Source organism: Malus sylvestris, chromosome 8 (genome assembly GCF_916048215.2).
Source record: "Malus sylvestris chromosome 8, drMalSylv7.2, whole genome shotgun sequence".
Taxonomy (NCBI): Eukaryota; Viridiplantae; Streptophyta; class Magnoliopsida; order Rosales; family Rosaceae; genus Malus; species Malus sylvestris.
Window position 1 is genome coordinate 7,634,712 of NC_062267.1, and position 19,598 is coordinate 7,654,309.

General features: G+C 36.2%; 2 protein-coding genes across 3 annotated transcripts; both read left to right on the forward strand.

The window, feature by feature from the left end:
* The first annotated feature begins 4,680 nt into the window (after positions 1-4,680).
* LOC126633064 (ribosome-inactivating protein SNAIf-like) lies at positions 4,681-6,539 on the forward strand. Its single transcript, XM_050303616.1, has one exon. It carries the CDS (start codon positions 4,736-4,738, stop codon positions 6,386-6,388), a length of 1,653 nt encoding a protein of 550 aa, XP_050159573.1. The 5' UTR covers positions 4,681-4,735; the 3' UTR covers positions 6,389-6,539.
* Positions 6,540-13,949: 7,410 nt separating this feature from the next.
* LOC126633076 (probable E3 ubiquitin-protein ligase RHG1A) lies at positions 13,950-19,093 on the forward strand. Of its 2 annotated transcripts, none has more exons than XM_050303625.1 (6): positions 13,950-14,196; positions 15,450-17,286; positions 17,891-17,941; positions 18,219-18,317; positions 18,424-18,561; positions 18,643-19,093. In XM_050303625.1, the coding sequence occupies exons 2-6, from the start codon at positions 15,541-15,543 to the stop codon at positions 18,772-18,774; spliced, it is 2,166 nt and encodes a 721-aa protein (XP_050159582.1). In that variant the 5' UTR covers positions 13,950-14,196; positions 15,450-15,540; the 3' UTR covers positions 18,775-19,093. The 2 variants fall into 2 exon arrangements, with proteins under 2 accessions (XP_050159582.1, XP_050159581.1); XM_050303624.1 differs by having other exon boundaries at positions 13,951-14,196; positions 17,888-17,941.
* The last annotated feature ends 505 nt before the right edge of the window (positions 19,094-19,598 follow it).

Below are 19,598 nucleotides of genomic sequence, written 5' to 3' on the forward strand. Positions count from 1 at the left end.
TCCTAATACCCATCACTTACCACCGATGTAGCAGTAATCTATGTTTTGAAGAAATTGGATAAAGACCCGTGAAGGCTTGGAAGTTTTTCAATTGGGTTTGTGAGATAAATGGATTTAGGTTGAGTACTTCGGTTGAAAGATAAGGGTTTGGGATTTTTGGATTTAGGTTGAGTTCTTCAGCTTGGGATTTTTGGACCCTTAGGGAAATAAAAGAGAAAGGGTTTTCCATTGATGTTCTTGGAGTGGAGTGGCTTTAAGGGATGGGTAAATAAGGAATTGGGGTTGAAAGATGGTCGCCGGCGACGACGGCATGAGTGGTGTTTGTCTGGGTTGGCTTGGCTGAATGGGGTAGGTTTGTATTTGTTTTTGTTTTTGTTTAATCAGTATTTTAAATTACTTTTAAAAATTGAAAAAGTATTTTAATAAAAAAGTTAACTATGATTAGGGAATGAGACAGATGGTAGGCATATAAGTGTATGGTGAACATTAGGGATGGGCAAATATCCATTGGTTATGTGTAACCGTGGTTATCCGCCCATTTAAATTTGACGGTTACGGTTATGGGTAACCGTTTAGATAAATAAACGTTATGGGTATAACCGTTTACCCGTGAAATTTAAATGGGCGGTTATGGGTATTACCCACGGTTATAAACGGGTACCCATTTAACCATTTATTTTAATATATGTAAAACTAAAAAAAAAATAGTTTCTAGCTAAGTTTTGTATCCTGAAACATATTTGGTTATAAAGGGCCATAATATATATATATATATGCCTCACTTGAGGGAAAAATATAGTTGATAGAACGGACCAATGTTTAATATATGTGATTGAATGTACTAAAGCATTAGAGTATTCGATATTTTTGTTTTGGAGTCTTTTGGAGCTTTGGCCAATTCAAGATAATGATTACCTTGATCTTTTAGAAACATGTTATTGTCGACTAATGCTTACATATATATATATATATATATATATATATATATATATATATATATATTTAATTGGCCTTGAGTTTTCAATAAGTATTTGACCCAAAAATTAGAAATCAATTAAATGGCTTGGATAGATGAACATATGTTTCTAAATAAAAATCCAAATATTTATCGAATTAGCTTATTAGCAAACTAATGCATACTTACATATATATATATATATATATATATATATATATATATATATTTATATATATGTATTTATATATATGTATGTATGTATGTTTGTATGTATACAAGAATATTAATTAACCTACAACCATGCATGATTCTTGTAATAGATTGACGGTCAAATAATTGTGAGACATCGCATATATTCATAAATAATATTGCCGTTATACAAAAATTCATGTTAAATGTATTTATAACGGTATTTAATTATTAGAAAAAGAAAATTATGACAAATTTCTTTTTAATTTTCAAGTTGTTAAAAAAATAGGTAGATGGGTAAAAAAAATGGGTAAACGGGTATGCGGTTATGGGTAAATGGGTATGCGATTATGGGTATGGTTAACCGTTTATAAACGGTTATGGGTATGGGTATACCCGTTTATGTAAATACCCAACAGGTAAACGGTTATGCGGGTAAAAGTTTTAACGGTTATGGGTAAATAACCGCAGTTACCCTCCCGCCATAATCGTTTTCCATCCCTAGTCAGTATACACCAAAGTTAATGAGGATGAGTAAAAATGCACCCATTATTGAATACATAATATATATTTAGTACATTCCACATTTACTTAATTAAAATTTATTTTAATACATCCCGCATATTTTCTCATAAAATTTATCTACATACCCTACAATAGTTGTTGAATTTGTAATATTTTATAGTAAACTAGTAACAATGCATCTTGTTACTTGTATTTGATAATTTAGAGAATGCATCTTGCCCCCGAAGTCATGAGTTTAATTCAACTTTTTTTTCAATATCGCGATCATTTATGTTAGTCTCTTAAGATAAAGCTTATGAATTATATTTTCCTTCTAAAAGCTGAGGGAATACATTTAATGGCTTATTTTTTGTCAATAGTGTACTTAAAGTGTGTAAGAAAGAATTTATGTAATTTACTTTTTTGTCCGACTGGCTAAAACAAACTTCTCTATTTTCAACTTTATTTGTTCAACTTCAAACTCACTGCAGAATTAGCAACTTGTTTACAGTTGTTGTAGCATTTAATGGGGTTGGAGAATTTTTCACTGAAGGGAAACTTAACAGTTGGAATCACCACCATGGAGGATGAGAGGAATTTTGAATGTTGAAGAAGATAAATAATCTTGGATTATTTGAGATGTATTCAACATTAAGTGGGGTGCTAATAAAAAAAACTAACGAAAAGTCCAAAAAACTTTAGTTTTAATGAAAAATAACAAATAAAGGGGTAGTAAATAGTACCAGGAAAAGGTAAAAATGTGATTTTTCGTTACAAGTGAATAGTACCAAAAGTGTTTTATTAAAACTTCCTAAAAAAAAAGGAGAAAAATTGTCTACCCTCCCTTTCCCATGCCCTTCTCATCCCCTTCTATTTGTGCGGTCACGGTTAAGTTACGTTAACATTTTATATAATTTTTTAATAGAGATAATAAAACAAAAAGTAATAGGAATATTACATGTTGACGTGGTTTAACTGTAACCGTACAAATAGGAGAGAATAAGAAGGATGTGGAAAAAAAGGGCAGACAACCTATCTCCAAAAAAAAAAAAAAGCCATAAAACGTTGATGGTACTGCTCTCTGAAATTTTTGATAGGGTTTTTAAATGGCGTGTGGTCAGACACAAAAGGCCGGGAAGGTCCTCAAAACGATGCCGTTGGCGATTGTTCGAAAATTTATAATTGTTGTACCAATTGTGGATTAATTTTGTATATTTTTTCATTGTTCAAATTTTCATATATGATATAAACAAAACTAAAAAGGTTTTTAATCGTTGTCCTTGTTGTAAACTTCCTAGTTTAAGTGTGATTGTGTAAATCATAGATTAGATTTGATTCTAGTTATATTTTCCTATTACAATTTATATTCATTGGGAATGAAGAAATATATTCTCTCATTTTACTACTATAAATAAATGCAGTATGAATGAGGGATAACACACACATTTCCCTACAATTCTACAAACATATCTCTCTCACTCTCTCTTCTCTTTGCCACTGGCCCCCTTAACCTTGTCAAATAAAATAGGCTACACCAGTCTTGATGTTGTTCACTTTTAATTCAACCAGGTCACTTTGACTTGTGAACTTCCTCTTCTCTCTGAAACTTATAAGTCGCATCTTGAAACATATGTGAGACCTAACACCCAATAAGACTAGGCCACATATAAAATAAATGTGATCATAAATCTTCATTATGCATTAACGTTAAAAAATCAAAGAATATTAAGTTAAAAAAAATTAAAGAGATGGAAAAGAAAATTTTATTAGCCTGACGCATCCAAATCAAACATAAGAAGAAAAAAAAACAAATCTAAGACAATGTAGAGTTAATTTTGTGTCTTATATAAACAACTTTCAAGTTTCAGGGGGCAAAATGGGATCAAAATCGAGTTCCAAGGGTAAAGTGGAGCGAACTTTGAGTTTCAAGGAGTAAAATGACGACTTTTGAGTTACAGTAAGTAAAATGAGATTAAAATTAAGTTTCAGATGACGTAGCTAAAAATAAGCCTTGATTATATTCCTTATATCTTCTTTCCCAATTCACGACGTTTTCCATTCTAGTTAACTAAATTTGATTATTTTCCTTATATCTTCTTTCCCGATTCACAATGTTTTCCATTCCAGTTAACTAAACGTGCTATAATAAAACTAAAACCCAAGTTTTAAGTTTTTTAACCCCTCCCCCACCCACCACCCAAAAAAAATGCAGAAATCAAGACAACCTAAGCGGCCCCCGAACTCAAACCCCTCTCCCCACGCCCCCCCCCCCCCCCCCAACCCCATCCAAGTAAAAAAAAACCCACCCCAACCCTCTTGAATCCTGAATAATATTTGGTTACTCAAAAGATGAGTATGAATTTTTACTCAAAATTGTTCGTTGCCAATTCATTGAATTTTATATTTATGATCTAAATCGTTCATCGTATAAATCACCATATAAAGATAGTCTCTACAAAAAAAATCAATTAAAACTAAGATCATTTAGTAATCGAATTGTATAAGGATGATAGAATTAGTAAAAGTATTACAAATCATCTATGTATTTGCTATAATAGATTGACTAAACGACTTTAATTTTAATTGATTTTTTTTAGAGATAATATTTACAGAATAATTTATAATATGAACTGTTCAGCATAAACACAAAACTTTGTGATTCAAACACAAAATATTTTGAATAGAAATTCATATTCATCCTTAAGTAGCTAAGCATTGTTGTTGAATCCTCCTCCCCAACACCTAGCGATTTATTACAATCTCTTTATTAGGAAACTGCCCTCTGTTCCTCTCTCTATGAACCCAATACTTAATTCATTGGGCTTAGTGTTAGGCCCAATTCCATTTAAAGGCTCCAAGACTTTAAGGTCTGGTTAATGCATAACTTCCAACAAGAAGTAGGTACTAATTTTTCTTTACAACTGCCACCTCCAACTGCTCGCTTTATCACTCATTTACTTTATTGTATCCAACACATTTTGCAAATGCGAAAAATACTATCTGAACCAACTATAAAATCAGACACATATTACCTTGCTGATCACCAACAGAAATACACTACTACGTGTCTACATATATAGCAGAATGACGAGAGTGTTAGCAATATACATTACTCTCGCATTTAGCCTCTTTCTCTGTGGCACCGAGTGCAACATCTCATTCTCCACAAGTGGAGCTACAAGCAACTCGTACAACACGTTCATAAAAGCACTGCGAGCCCAACTCACAAATGGAGCGACCGCAATATATGATATACCTGTCCTGAACCCATCTGTGCCGGACTCACAACGCTTCCTCTTGGTTGATCTCTCTAACAATGGCAACAACACCATAACCGTGGCAATTGACGTGGTGAATGCTTCTGTTGTGGCTTATCGCGCACGTGCAGCTAGACCTTACTTTCTTGCTGACGCCCCTGATGAAGCTTTGGACATTTTATTCAACGATACCAGAGGGTTTTTTCTTCCATTCACAAGCAACTACATTGACCTTGAGAAAGCCGCAGAGAAATCCAGGGACAAAATCCCATTGGGACTCACTCCACTACATAACGCCATCACCAGCTTGTGGAATCAAGAGTCGGAAGAGGCTGCAGTGTCACTACTTGTGATCATTCAAACGGTCTTTGAAGCAGCAAGGTTCAGGGTCATTGAGCAGCGAGTTCGCAACAGTATAAGTTCCAAAGCTAACTTTATACCAGACCCTGCAATGCTGAGCTTGGAGAACCATTGGTTGGCTATCTCTTGGGAGACTCAACATGCACTTAACGGAGTCTTCAGTAAGTCCATTCAACTTCGCTCTACCAACAACAATCTTTTCCTTGTAGACAGTGTTAGTTCAAGCATCATGGCCGGTGTCGCATTCTTATTCTACAACTGCTATGCTGTGACCTTTCCCAACATAATCAAAATGCCTGTTAACGTTGTGATGGGCAAGGAAATTGACAGTGAAATATGTGCGGTACAAAACCGCACAACACGCATAAGCGGTCTAGAAGGATTGTGTATTGACGTGAAGAATGGTCTCGACAACGACGGGAATCTAGTCCAAATTTGGCCATGTGGGCAACAGCGCAATCAGAAGTGGACATTCCAACCAGATGAGACGATCCGGTCAATGGAAAAATGCATGACTGCATATAGTACTTCTAGCCCTAAAAATTATGTCATGATATACAACTGTACTACGGCTGTTCCGGAAGCAACTAAGTGGGCATTATCTACCGACGGCACAATCACACATCGTCGCTCGGGGCTCGTTCTCACTGCCCATGAAGCTACGCAGGGTACCACCCTAACTATAGCTACCAATAGCCATTCACCTAAGCAAGGTTGGAGAGTGGCAGATGATGTGGAACCCACAGTGACTTCCATAATTGGGTATAATGACATGTGCCTTACTGCCAACGACGATAAGAGTCGAGTATGGATGGAGTATTGTGTGCCCAGCAAGAATCAACAACAATGGGCACTCTATAGTGAAGGCACTATCCGAGTAAATAGCGATCGCACCCTATGTGTGACATCCAATGGTCACAACTCATCAAATGTAATCATCATCCTCAAATGTGAATTAAAAAGGGGCGACCAGCGCTGGGTGTTCAAGACAGACGGTTCCATTTTAAACCCTAATGCTGAATTGGTTATGGATGTGAAAAACAGCGATGTGTATCTGCGACAGATCATTTTGTATCCATACTATGGGACACCCAACCAGCAATGGCTGCCGTTCTTCTAATTAAGCGGCCTGCTAGAATGACTACGCTAAGTATGTTCAGATGAACCCTAAATAAGTTTGGATGTTCTTCATCACACTATTTTGTCTTGTATCCACACATGGATATGTATTACTAAAATGTTCAAATGAGACATTTCTGGGTTTTTCATCACACTACTTTGTCTTGTATCTCTTACTTCAGTTGTCCTTCGGGATATCCAATTAATTAAGTCAGTTTTTATTTAATTATAATTCTTAAATTTCAAAGTTTAGGGATTTTAATTTGATTGATTGACATTTTGGGCTGGTTTTAGATGAGAAAAATTACACTTAGAGAGTATATTTTTAATACTTAAGTTCATATTGAGACAATACTTTTTAAACATTTCATAGAGAGATAAAAATTAATATATGTAAAATATGACATCATTTACTTTCTATATGTGTAGTGTAAGTTACGAAAATACATTTTATCTTTGATAATTTTCACACTTCTCTCTCATGCTCCCTTCTTTTTTTTTTAATGAAATGATGATAATTGATTATGCGAGTCGAGTTACGCATAAGGCTTGGCCGTCAGACTGCAATAGTAGAAATCTTACTCTCTAAACCCACACAATGCAGAAAGAAAGAATCAAGACCCCAAGATTAGTTGTCAACTACAAGTAGGCTACTTTCTTCCCACTTAGAGCAATTAGAAAGAGCTAACTCCTTGATATAACGATTCCCCCGTCCCCCATCTCCCTTCTTTTGCCCCATTTCATAGCATGAAAATGATAAAGTAATTTAATTCCATCAAAAACAAACAACTGAGTTTTTCAATTCAGCAAAATTAAACAATTGCGTATCAAAATTTCAAAATAACAAATGAGTGATAAAACACACCTGGTAGAGGAGAGAGCGTGATGAGCATTGAGAGCAACATAAAGTTTGTCATCTTTCAATGAAAGACTTTCGCTTGTCATCAAAGCGAACTTTGGAACTTTGAGAATCAACACTCCTTCTCTAAGATCAAGAGCAACACCCACATTACCTTCCATTAAATTGCAAATTAAGATGAATTCCAAATCAAACAATTTTTCAACCAGAAGATCTTGATCTTGCTTTTCTCCCACTCTGTTAACGAAAAACATCTATCGAAAATTTATTTAATGAGAAAACCACAATCTGAATTTGTAAATGAGAGTGAGACAATCTCACTGGTACATGGTGGTTTTGTGCCGATTATCCAGAAACCGCCTCGCTGAAAAATGCACAACTCGGTTTTTTTCTCGATTGCCTTCAAAACGAACCAGAAAGCGACATGCATGGCCGATTCGTCAAAATTCGGCCAGAAACTTGCTGGACAATTCAAAACTTTTGAGATTTTACGTTCTGCTTGCCTTTTGTGTCATCTTATTCATAATTCCCAACTTTGCAATTAGATTAGGAACAACATGTTACCAGGTGATGCATCTTAGCCCTTGGATGATGTCGGACGGCCAGAAAAACTTTGGCACAATGCGATCTGCACCAAAGAAAAATTGTTATCTTCGTGACAAAATGTTTGGCAAAAGATTTTCAAAGAGCTTTTAGCTGTGACCTAAAAATGCATTTGGAGTTTGAATAAAAACTTCAATTTACTTTTAATAAAAATACTTATAAACAGAAATTCACAGAAGGCTGTAAATATTCTCCCGTGTTCCAGTATAAATTTGTAGTTAATTTGGTTAAAGCGATATCGGAGGCGTGACAATTGGAGTCACATATGGCGTTGAGACAGTGCTGCAGTAGCTGGGCGAATATGTTTTTGTTTTAATTTCCCATAAAATTGGGGCAAATTTCTCTTCTCCCCATTACAAATGATACTCGAAAGTCAAACAGATCGGGGATTGTGTTATCCAACAGTCAAATCAACCGTGGCCTCGTACATGTCTACTTTGTTTTTCCTTTCAATTCGCAAGTGCCTTCCCTTCTTCTCTTCCCCAATTTCTGTTTACCCATGTGGAAATTATTGAAATTTACTATTGTCTTTTCTTTATATACTTTGAACGAGTCTCTTTTACAACTAACACGTGTTTTTGATAATGTTGGAGCCATATCAGATATTTTAAGAAAGATTCCGCTAAAGTGTAGTCGGAAGGAGATGCATTTGGACGCTCGTGTCGACAATCGTATAATCACATCAAAAACATAAATTGGCATACTGATAGTTGATATTGTGTACGTGAAGCAAAAAATAATCCTTATTAAATTGACAAAGCCTACAAGATTTTAACACGCAGTCCTATATTTCAGGAGGCTTGAGCAACTGACTACAACATCGTCAAACTCCCTTAGACCAATCGAATGCAGTCACATGTCAGGGCAAAGCCCTACACATGTGGCCAACCCTAGCTCTATTAATATCATATCTTCACCAATCTTTGGTAAGCTTTTACTACACAATTAAGCCCTAAACTCTATAGAGAAACTGATTTAGACATCAGAGATCAATTGGCCAAATCCCTCAATCTCGTTGGGCACGTGAGGCTTTGAGTCTTTGACCTTGAGTAAAAATGTTATTTGTTTTATATGTACAGTTTTATCAAAATTGAAGACGATGAAAATTTGCTACCGTAATGTCAATATATAGATCTCGGTTCAGCTACAGTTAAATAAAAAAAATAGAGTTGTTTGGTAAATGCATTCATTACTGATCAACTTTAGTTAGGAGTCCAGACTATATGAGTTGTGCAAGTTAAAAGCTGACAAATTGGTACCATAAATTAATCTGGATTCATTCAAATTGTATTGGGAGGAAGTTGCATTTGTTAATTAGCCCTCACAAGTCAATTTTGGTGATTGCTTCTGACCCAAAATTTTGCAAGTGGACTCTGTGGAATGCTGATTCATCTCTAATCTTTTTATTTTTTTTTATTTTGATATTTTTCAGATATGTCAGTTCCCCATCAACCACAAAAGCACTGGCATGCTCTCTCCTTAGCCAAATTATTTGGTTTAGACTTTAATGCCATTGCTTCGGTTTTTACAAATGTGCAATCTGTGTGTACTTTTCGTGCCACATTTCATCATCTTGTCTTGAGGAAATTGAATTGTATCAGAAACTCATTTCCTTGCTATGTGGCAATCCTGCTCCCTCAGCTCAAAAGCACTTATTCAAAAAGTACTTATTAAAACAGCTCCCACCAGTTGGCCTCTCTTTCATGTGTTCATATACAAAAATTAGGGAAAAAGATATAAAGAGCTTTCTTCCATGTGTAATATCATTATCCCACATTCGATTCCCACCTTTGCCCATATGCCCACACCAGCTGATGAAATTGTGTTATTTGCAAACCCTAGGGATCATGGGTTTTGTTCCCTAGGCATAAATTTGATTTCCCAACCATACCGTTAATCAAATGTAAGTTAAGTCAATTAGCTAGGATAATGTGCTTGTTCCTTTACACTTAAGTTCATCTCCTTTCCGTAATTTAGAATAATATATAGTACAAAACAAAAACACATCTTCGAGGAAATTAGTATAACCTTTGGTTTTGCACATCAACCAAGTCATTCATAATGGACGTGTCACAAAACTATTAAATCCCCTTATAATTTAGTCCTACCAGCAAAAGAGTTGTCTGAATAAGACTTAATACAGCAGCCCTACTAAACTTTATCTGGTATGCCACATACCTCTCAAGAAACTGAAGCAAGAAAGATTTAAGTGATTAATTGCAAATTTTAGTTCCTATATATGCATACTTGCCAACAACCACCACAACTTGAATCTCACCTCATCACTCCACTAACTTGAAGCAAATTTTGTTTATTGCAAATGTGAAATTGCACAAGTCATTAAGGTTTGTGCTTGAATTTTGATGCATAATTGAAGCCTAATTATATTATTATAGACTATTCAAAAATATTCTTCTGGACTAAGCCAAAGCCCCTTGGCGTGTACCTAGGGTTTTTAGCCTTTTCCAAGTTTTCTCCCATCTCAAAAGCACCAAAAATTTCTAATATTCTCCTTGGCGGAGGAATCGTCAATCTTATCCCATTAGTAAATTAAGATATATATTATTAATAATTAATGATGGGTTTGGTTACATAAGCAAGTTCAAATGGGCGAGCTACTACTTTTGTATATCATGAACACAGACACATGAGCATTACTATTCTACTTAAGATTTGACGTGTGAATCTGTTTTTTATTAACACATCAGTTATATCATTCACTTTTATCATAACGCGTGAAATGACACATTACGTGACTTGTGTTTTCGATGTTCATAAAAAATTAAAAATAGAAACGACATGGAGGTGGAGCTTTAGCTTGTTTTCGTGGCCTCAAATTAAAATACAAAAACCGTATGAGCAAGATAAAAAGCAAAGCCGAAGCAACCACCTTTGAACGGGCAAGAGAGAAGAGGAGAATAGAAAAACAAAAGAACAAATAGAACCAAAACAAACGTAAGAAAAGAAAGGAGAAGAGGCCCACGATTGAGATATGAACGGTAGGCGAGAAGGATTTATAAAAGAACAAGTTATGGGAAGAAAGAGAGAACCTTGCTTGGATACTTAATTGGGACATTTATTGGTCTTTGTTTTCACACCTCTTTCTTCAGCTAAGTTTTACAATGCACATACATCAATACAAAGACTCCTATTTTTTAAGGGAACTTTAACGAAAAGCACATAGTACTGTTCACTTTAACGAAAAACCACATTTTTACACTAAAAAGTCAATCCTGGTACTATTCACTTTACCCTTTATTTTGTCCTTATCATTAAAACTCAAAGTTTTCAAGCTCTTTTCATTAGTTTTCCTATTTTTTAATGTGCCGAAAACACAAACTAATATATCAAGTGTCATATATAAGTGGTTAGACTACTTGTATTATGATATTTGGTGTAGCGAAACGTGTTCTCGGCACACTAAAAAGTCATCCCTCCTAGTGTATCTTAAAGATAAAAGGCAACAAAAAAGATAAATTAATATGGACGAATATAACTGATTACAAATTTTCAATAAAAAAGGATACAAATCTGAGATCACTCAAGACGCATTAGGGTCATATATATAACACAATTTAATGTCTATCTAGTTCTATTTTTTATTAAAAAAGATAATTGATTCTACATGTACCTATTTTACCAAATAACTCTGGTGTTCTATAATAGACACGAAAATTGAGTTATAATTACAATTTTATAGGAATCAAATTCATAAAATTGACCAGTAATTTTGAGTAATTTTGAGGATACGCAAATAGACATGTCTCACAATTAATAGATTGTGCTCAAATTTATCAACTCGTGCCACTATTACAATAATTTTATAGAGATCAAACTCAAGGTGCCACAAATTCAAGGTGCTTAATTTCTATATATAAGAATCAAACTAACTTTTGTCATTGTGGAAGACCTTTAGATTAGTTTGAGACTACTCATGGAAAGGTTAAAAATGTTTTTTTTTTATATACAACTGAAAGCATTTATACATTAGACAAAAACTTAAAATCATTTATGGGCTGTAGAAATTTTAATAAAAAGTTTTTGAATTTTTAATAAAAATTTAACAAAAAAGAAAAATCTACATAAGCAGTTTGAACCAGCACTTCCTGTCTTGACATTGATCAAGCACCAAATCAGCTATCTACCCATTTGATTTGACCCTAAAATTGAACCGACAGAATAATTAGATGACCCATAACTTATGGTAAAACTCAATTTGGGTGCACCATTATTGCCTCTTACCCAAAACACTGATTTTTGTTTTTCCTTTTTTGAGTTTTTTTTTTCCTTCCACCAACCGTGAGAGATAAGAAACAGATTGTCCCCAAATAGTCAGTCAAAATTTGTATTGCAAAAGCACAAAAAGCCATATCTTTAGGAAGGTGAGCAAAATCTAAACAAATCAAACAAACATATGAGACCCCATTGTATCGGGACCAGGATCCTCTCCTGAGCTAAGGATGAGGATCCTCCTCATCAAGGGATTTAGGCCGTTGGATTATAACTGTAAAGGGATCATCCTGTTTGTAGCCGTTGGATTTTCATTCAACGGCCCAAACCCCTTGATGAGGAGGATCCTCATCCTTAGCTCAGGAGAGGATCCTGGTCCATTGTATCGTAGCATGCTGCATGCCACGTGTACTCACGTGAGTTCTCTATTTTTTTTTTAAATTAGTAAAATTACAAACAAAGTGTTTTTACTTTAATTTCCTGCGTCGAGTTCAAATCATTCTCGTATCTCGTCATTGAACGTTTGGGGGGTGGTGTGAGGTGTCACGACTCACAACTCGAACAGAGCTTAAAGGTTCACAAAGTCAGAATTCAGAAAGGGCTCCTCAAGAAAATGTAAAGGCAGAGAGAGGAGGACATAAAATGTGATAATATTGATAGGAGACGAGGCAACAGCCAACAACAGGTGCTTGGCGTGAAAGCGTCACTTGTGGGGCTTGCAATTGGGAGCCATTTCCTCTTTCTTTTCTTTATTTTCTTCTGAGCGAGATTACATATTTACTTAAAAGTAAAAATAAGATTCGAATGATTCATATTATTAACTTTGCGATTGTATTTTCTTTATACAAATAATATTGAAAAAAGAGAACTCGAACTCAAGTCGATAGTGTAATAAAGAATGTTCTTAATTAACCAAGTTGAAACTTACAACCTCGCTGCTTTACTTTTCTCATGTTTACAACACACTAATATTACAATTACTCTGATTATTGAGTTATGTGTTTAGTAACACATAAAATAAATAAAAAATATGTATCTTCTAATTACAATCCATAATGCAATACTTGAAAATGTTATAGACAGTTTACTTACCAAGAATAGGTATCACTTTCATTCATGGCTTACCTTCGCATTTAGAAAGAAAGAATGAAACTACCAAATCAAATCTCTACCTACACAAGCAAATTGTTGATAAAAACTCTAAATTGGCATTTTCTTTTGGCCCAATTTTTTTCTCTCTTTATCATACAAAAAAGACAAGCAAATTTCAGGATATCAAACATTCTCTAGAATTCGTCTTTAGATTCAAACATAGCTAATAATACAACTAGAATATATAATTTTTGTTTCCTACTCACACGAGCCCATATCCTTGCTTTTATATTGACAAAATAAACATTTAAATTCATGACTCTTCCGATTCAAAAAAGATAAATACGTCAAATTGATTAAAAGCGCAAATAATTATATGTTTTATATCTTATTTCCCGATTCACAACGTTTATAATTCTTATATCTTCTTTCCTAATTCACGAAGTTTTCCATTCCAGTTAACTAAACGTGTTATAATAAAACTCCTAGCCCAAGTTTTAGGTTTTTTAACCCAAAAAAAAATGGAAAAATCAGGACAACCTGCGTGAGCCATTTTGGTAAGCGGCCCCCTCTACTCCAACACATCCCCCTAACCCCTTTGAACCCTCCTCGCCAACACCTAGTGGGTGGTGTTGTTAATTAGTTTTTAATCTAATTTAATTATGTTCTATAATATTCAATTAATTTCAATTTCTTTGTTAGGAAACTGCCCTCTATGACCATTCCTCTCTCTCTGTGGGTTGTTTCGTAAATTAAAGATTACTGTCCTCTTTAATCTCTATTTCTTTCTCTCCTTTTCTCCTTTCAACTTCATTCCATCCACCCAAAGGGCCAAGGCCTCTCCCTTTCCTCCCAACCCCCATTGCTCTCAGTGGGTTTTGTTTTCCATTTTTCTCACCTATTTATATTTTTCTCCAGAAAAATAAACAAAAGAAAGGTCTTTTCATCACCCACCCGGATTATCTGGGCCAGTTCTTTCGATTTTCTGCTCCGGATTGTTTTCATAGATCGGTTTCTTCATCTGGGTATGTTTTGTTTTTCGATTTTGTGCGTTAACTTTTGTGGGTTTTCAATCGGTCGGTTGCTGATATGATTGGATTTGAAAAGACTTGGTTTTTGGATTCTGGGTTTTGTTTTGGTCTTGTTTGTGCTTCTTGTGTTTAATCTCTGCAGCTGGAAATATAAAGGTTGTAACTTTTCCTAACAAACCCAAGATTCTTACTTTGTTATTGGGTTTTTGTTCGTCTGTGTTGTTAACATTTGATGTCTGTTTGTTCTAGGTTGCCCTTTGTCGTTTGATTATGTGAATCACTTTTGATATCATCTGCTTCTGGAATTTGGAATGAGATTTTGGCTTTCGAGGTTTTTGGCCATCCATATTTGACCTTTTCAGTGGGTGAACCGATCTCTAAATTTTTACAAATAGGTTTAATAAGTCATTCTTTGATTATACAGATGATAATTCATTGTGTACCGGGTGTGTGGTCAGTTGCTTGTCCGAAAGCTTGCACCTTTCGATTGTACTGCGTTGTTGTGCTTTAAAGTCTCATGTTTTCAGCTGGTGGGTACCTTAATATATGTGAATTTGATTGCCTCGGAAGTGTTTCAGGAGCGGGTTTAGTTTTTCGATCATTCTTTGCTTTAGCTGTGGGAGTTGGTTTGGCTGGGGTTTTTTATATGTGGGAATGCTTGTGTTTGTATGAATTGAAGGATGCTTGTTTTACCTGATATAGCTGCACATTCAGTCATCCACTCTTTTACTGCAGCAACATGATAATGAACATTTTATCTTGGTGTTCGCCTGCTTTCTGGCCAGGATAGCATGGGTGATTTTTCATTACCTTGTCGCTAGTCTAAGCTTAGCGTGTGTCTACCCATTTGGTCAAGTAGGTGTTCTGGTGTCATTGCAAATACGGATACTAGTCTTTGATTCAACTATCACCCGCCGTGCTCCCACGACACCTACCCAAGAGCTTAGAGTTAAAACATTTTGTTGAAGCATAAGTGAGGGGTTAAAAAGAGTAACATGAAGAAAGGCATTGCCAGTAGGCAACGCAACTCACACTCTAGCTTCTTCCTTCAGTTAGGCATTGAAGTGTTTCACACATGGAACACATAAATGTCCGAGAACAATTTGAACTGTATGGAAAGTTTGCGCTTCACCTATAAAAGAGAAGAAAAAAGTTGTTGCTCTTACTTTTATAGCATAATTTTGCACCTATAACTTACTTTAAAGATATTCAAACTTCATAACCTTTCTTCTACTTTGTTTTGTCAGGTCTGCCAAAGTACAAATAACGTATTATTTATACTGAAGATTTCTTCAAGTTCTTTACATTTCTTTTACAAGAAGATTCATATCAGCCCTAATGCAAGGGCAGAGGGGTACTATTGGTTCCTTGCCTGAATTCCTAGATTTTGACCATGGAAGTGCATCAAACGATGCTGCTCTAGATCAGCAAATTTGCTGGAATAGCACACGGAATCCACGGAATCCTGCAGAAAGGATTCTGGACTATGTACAATCACCCGGTGATATGAATGTTGGGTTTGTGAATTCTATGGGACAGGAGCGACAACACTTGAGTAGATGGTGCCTAGGTGAACCTAGTTCTAGCAACTCACAGAGTGAGGCAAGTACTGATGAGCGGAAACCAGATCTTGGATGGTCATCTTCAGTGGATCCTTGTGTAGAAGCTGCTTCAAGAATAGAGGAGCGACACTATGAATCAACTAATAACCTTTCACTGGACAACAATGTGAATACTTTTTTTACACAAAGTTCCAGTTCTGATGCAATCCCACAGAATCTGAACTTGAATGCAGGTTTTGCGGGCCATGGTGGTGATAATAGTCAAGTAATGGAATGTCCTAACACATTCAAGTATAATGTTTCTGAAAATGAGCAAATTCGCCCTCCTAGCAGTTCTAATTCCTTTATGCTTCCTTCTGGAAGTGCTGGATTTTTAATGGGAGAGAATGATGGCAGATCGGGTAGTTCATTGGAGGGTCGTCGTGTATCTTGTAAAAGAAAGGCCATGGAGGGAAATATAGGGCAGTCTTCTCTAAGTGGAAGTTGCAGTTACTTTCAGCATACAGACAGTGGTGGAAGGACTTCTGTTCCTGCTCACTATAATGCAGTCAGCAGCCTTAGCATATCTACTCCATCAGAACCGGGGAATTCAAGACTTGGAGTAGTTGGGGGAGCACTTACTTCCGACAGCCTTCCTGATTCAAATGTTGGAAGAAGCTCAGAAAGCACTCATAGGAACTTCCGTGTGAGGATAAACCCTTCAAATCAGCAAAATTCTATACACTCTAATAGGTTCTTGACAGGGAGGGCTGCTAGGCATTCTAGTATTTCCTCTTCGAATCATTCACCAAGTCTTCTTCCAGTTGATCATAATATGGACCTGAGACCAGCACCAGCACTAGATAATATGAGTTCACAGAACCAGCCAGTTGTCATCCATGTTCCTGCTTTGCCGCAAAATGTGCAATCGTTGAGATGGAGTGGAGGGTCTAGCTCAAGAACTGGCAGCTTATCAAATTCTGTGGTTTATGGAGACAGAGATGCTCCACAGCCTCCACCACGTGAGGAAGGGAGCTCAAGAAGCATGGCGAGACACATTTTGGATCATCCTATTTTCGTACCAGCAACTGAATTGAGAAATTCAGCTCGGCATCCTGCAGGTGCATCTAACAGAAATTTGCCTGGTGGAAATGCAAGTATTCCTGGTAATGTTGCTTCAGCATCCCGGACTGGCACAAGTTCAGGTGTTAATCCAGCAGCTGCACCTACGTGGGTTCCTCCTCACAATTCTCATCCGCAATTTCCTCGAAGATTATCTGAATATGTTCGCCGATCATTATTTTCTGGTTCTGGTAGTGAGCCTGGGAGTCAGGGCACTAATTATTTGCCTCTGCATTCGGGTCCTGCATCATCACCAGAGGTTGAGAGTTCATCTGGTACTGGTAACCAAAGTCATCATCGGTCTCACCCAAGGTCAGCATCTTGGATGGAGAGACATGGCGATGGTGGACTTGGACTTCCATATTCATTACGGACTTTGGCTGCTGCAGGCGGTGAAGGAAGTAGCAGGCTGGTATCTGAGGTGTGTTGTAGAACTCTCTCTGGCTGAGGTTTTTCTTTCAGAATATTTTTTTTTATCCCATTATTTAAAGTATTTTGATGAGAGGTCGCACTTGGTGCGATGGCAAGTGCCTTCGTCCATGAGCAGTAGGTCTCGGGTTCGAGACTTGGGAGCAGCCTCTCCATAAGATGGGGGTAAGGCTAGCCGACATTCACCTCTCCCAGACCCTGCGTAAAGCGGGAGTCTTGTGCACTGGGTACGACCTTTTATTTAAAGTATTTTGATGAATATCAGGGAGAACCCACATTTGTGCGTAATCACCTATTGATGTGATACCATCAGATGTCTGAATATAATTATGACCACAATGATACGGGATATGCAATCACTTTATCCTTTTAGTCAATCATGAATGTTCAAAAAAAAAGATAAATTTTTCAGTCCTTTAAATCATTTATGTTTCTAACCGTTTATGTGATTTGTCATCTTCAACTGGTTACATCATAATTCTTGTTATTCAAGTTTTCTGTTACTCTAATGCTGCTAAATTTATATTATTTTGCTAGTTATGGGAAAAAGAGATATTCATCTAAACTTTATGAAGTTTTTCTTCTCTCTTTAGCAGATTTGCAATGTCCTGGGTCTCATGCGAAGGGGTGAGAGCTTGCGATTTGAGGTTAGAATTTTATTTGCTTATATTGAAGCACCTCAGTATACTCGCAGTTTTGAAAAAGAATCTGTCTTGATAAGGCACAAATGCCTTATTCTCGATACGGGATTCTGGTTTTGGAAGTTTAAGGCATATATATCCTTTCCTTATATATTTGGGGACTCAATGTTTCTGTTTTCATGTTTAAGAAATAAGAATATCATAACTAAAGGCTGTTAACAGATGTGAGAATTTTCTTTTTAGAATTGTGGTCTGACATTTGGCTTGTACTTCTTTGTGTCAGGATGTTATGATTCTTGATCAGTCAGTCCTTTTTGGGGTGGCAGATATTCACGACCGACATAGAGACATGCGACTTGATGTTGATAACATGTCTTATGAGGTAATTGATTCACCCAACCTTCCGCTTCCTCAAAAGATACAATAACAGTCTGCTCCCCTATTGGTAGAAATGAGATTATTGAGACATAAAAATCTGATTATTGTAGGAATTATTGGCTCTGGAAGAGCGTATCGGAAACGTGAACACTGGATTAAGTGAAGAAACCATATCAAAGCGCTTGAAACATAAGAAGTATATTGCAGTAGGATCTTCGGCAGATACAGAGCCATGCTGTGTATGCCAGGTAATGACCGCATAATGCTCAATCTGTGTTACATTTTCATGTTTTTGCTATGCTTGATTTATATATACTGTTAATATGCAGGAGGAATACAATGGTGGAGAAGATCTTGGAACGCTCGAATGCGGACATGATTTCCACAGCGAGTGCATAAAACAATGGCTGATGCACAAGAATTTGTGCCCCATCTGTAAAACTACAGCCCTGGCAACATGAGGTCGACGACGTCAAATGTTTTTGCAGGCTAGTTTTTCTTCAAATTAGGTAAGGAGGGTTGCTTATGGAATCAGTCTGCCTACATATGGGCTCACTGAGTCCCAATGCCTCGATGCTTTCACCTTTCCGTGTTGGTCGAGTTGAAGTTGGTCCAAAGCACTACTTCAAGCGCCGAGCGGAAAATTACCTTAATTATTTTTTATTTTATTTAAAACCAGGCCTCTTATTGGAGGCATCACATTTCGAAGTTGGAAAAGCAAAACTGATACTGACTTTTCATTTTATCAATGAATGATTAGGCTTCTATGTTTTTTTGTTATGGTTTGATCCTGTTTCTGCTGCTGGTTCTTTGATATACCTATAGGTTTCAAGATCTCGAATTCCTTTTCGGAGGGCTTGATAGAAAACGTAACTAGTTCTAGGATTTTTGTTTCTCTGTTTCGACTTACTTTGCAATTCCTTGGTGCTGCAGCAGAGGGTTGTTCAAGGTTTATTTGTTCAATCTATGCAATGCAGACATGTCTTGGATCTTAATCTTTACTACTAGGCTCCCATTTTGATATTTTTGCTTAATTAGGCTCATCTTTTGGTCTTACGTGCAAACAACTAAGGGCTTGTTTGAGACTGTACTATTAGGAATCACTTCTGCTTGTAAGTGCTTTTGGTCTAAGTGTTTTCAGTATTAGTGTCAAATTTTATTAAAAATCCAAGTGTTTGAGACTAATTGTGTAGGAATCACTTATGCTCATTAGTGCTTTTAGTATAAACATGACCAGTTTCATTACAAAACCAAGTGCTTCTTGACAAAGTACTTGGAGGTGACA

Excerpts from the sequence above, each read along its gene's own strand:
- LOC126633064 (XM_050303616.1), top strand. The coding sequence starts at position 4,736 with ATGACGAGAGTGTTAGCAATATACATTACTCTCGCATTTAGCCTCTTT.
- LOC126633076 (XM_050303624.1), top strand. The coding sequence starts at position 15,541 with ATGCAAGGGCAGAGGGGTACTATTGGTTCCTTGCCTGAATTCCTAGAT. Across the intron at positions 17,287-17,887 it reads GTAGCAGGCTGGTATCTGAG|CAGATTTGCAATGTCCTGGG; the intron begins GTGTGTTGTAGA and ends TTCTCTCTTTAG. Across the intron at positions 17,942-18,218 it reads GTGAGAGCTTGCGATTTGAG|GATGTTATGATTCTTGATCA; the intron begins GTTAGAATTTTA and ends TCTTTGTGTCAG.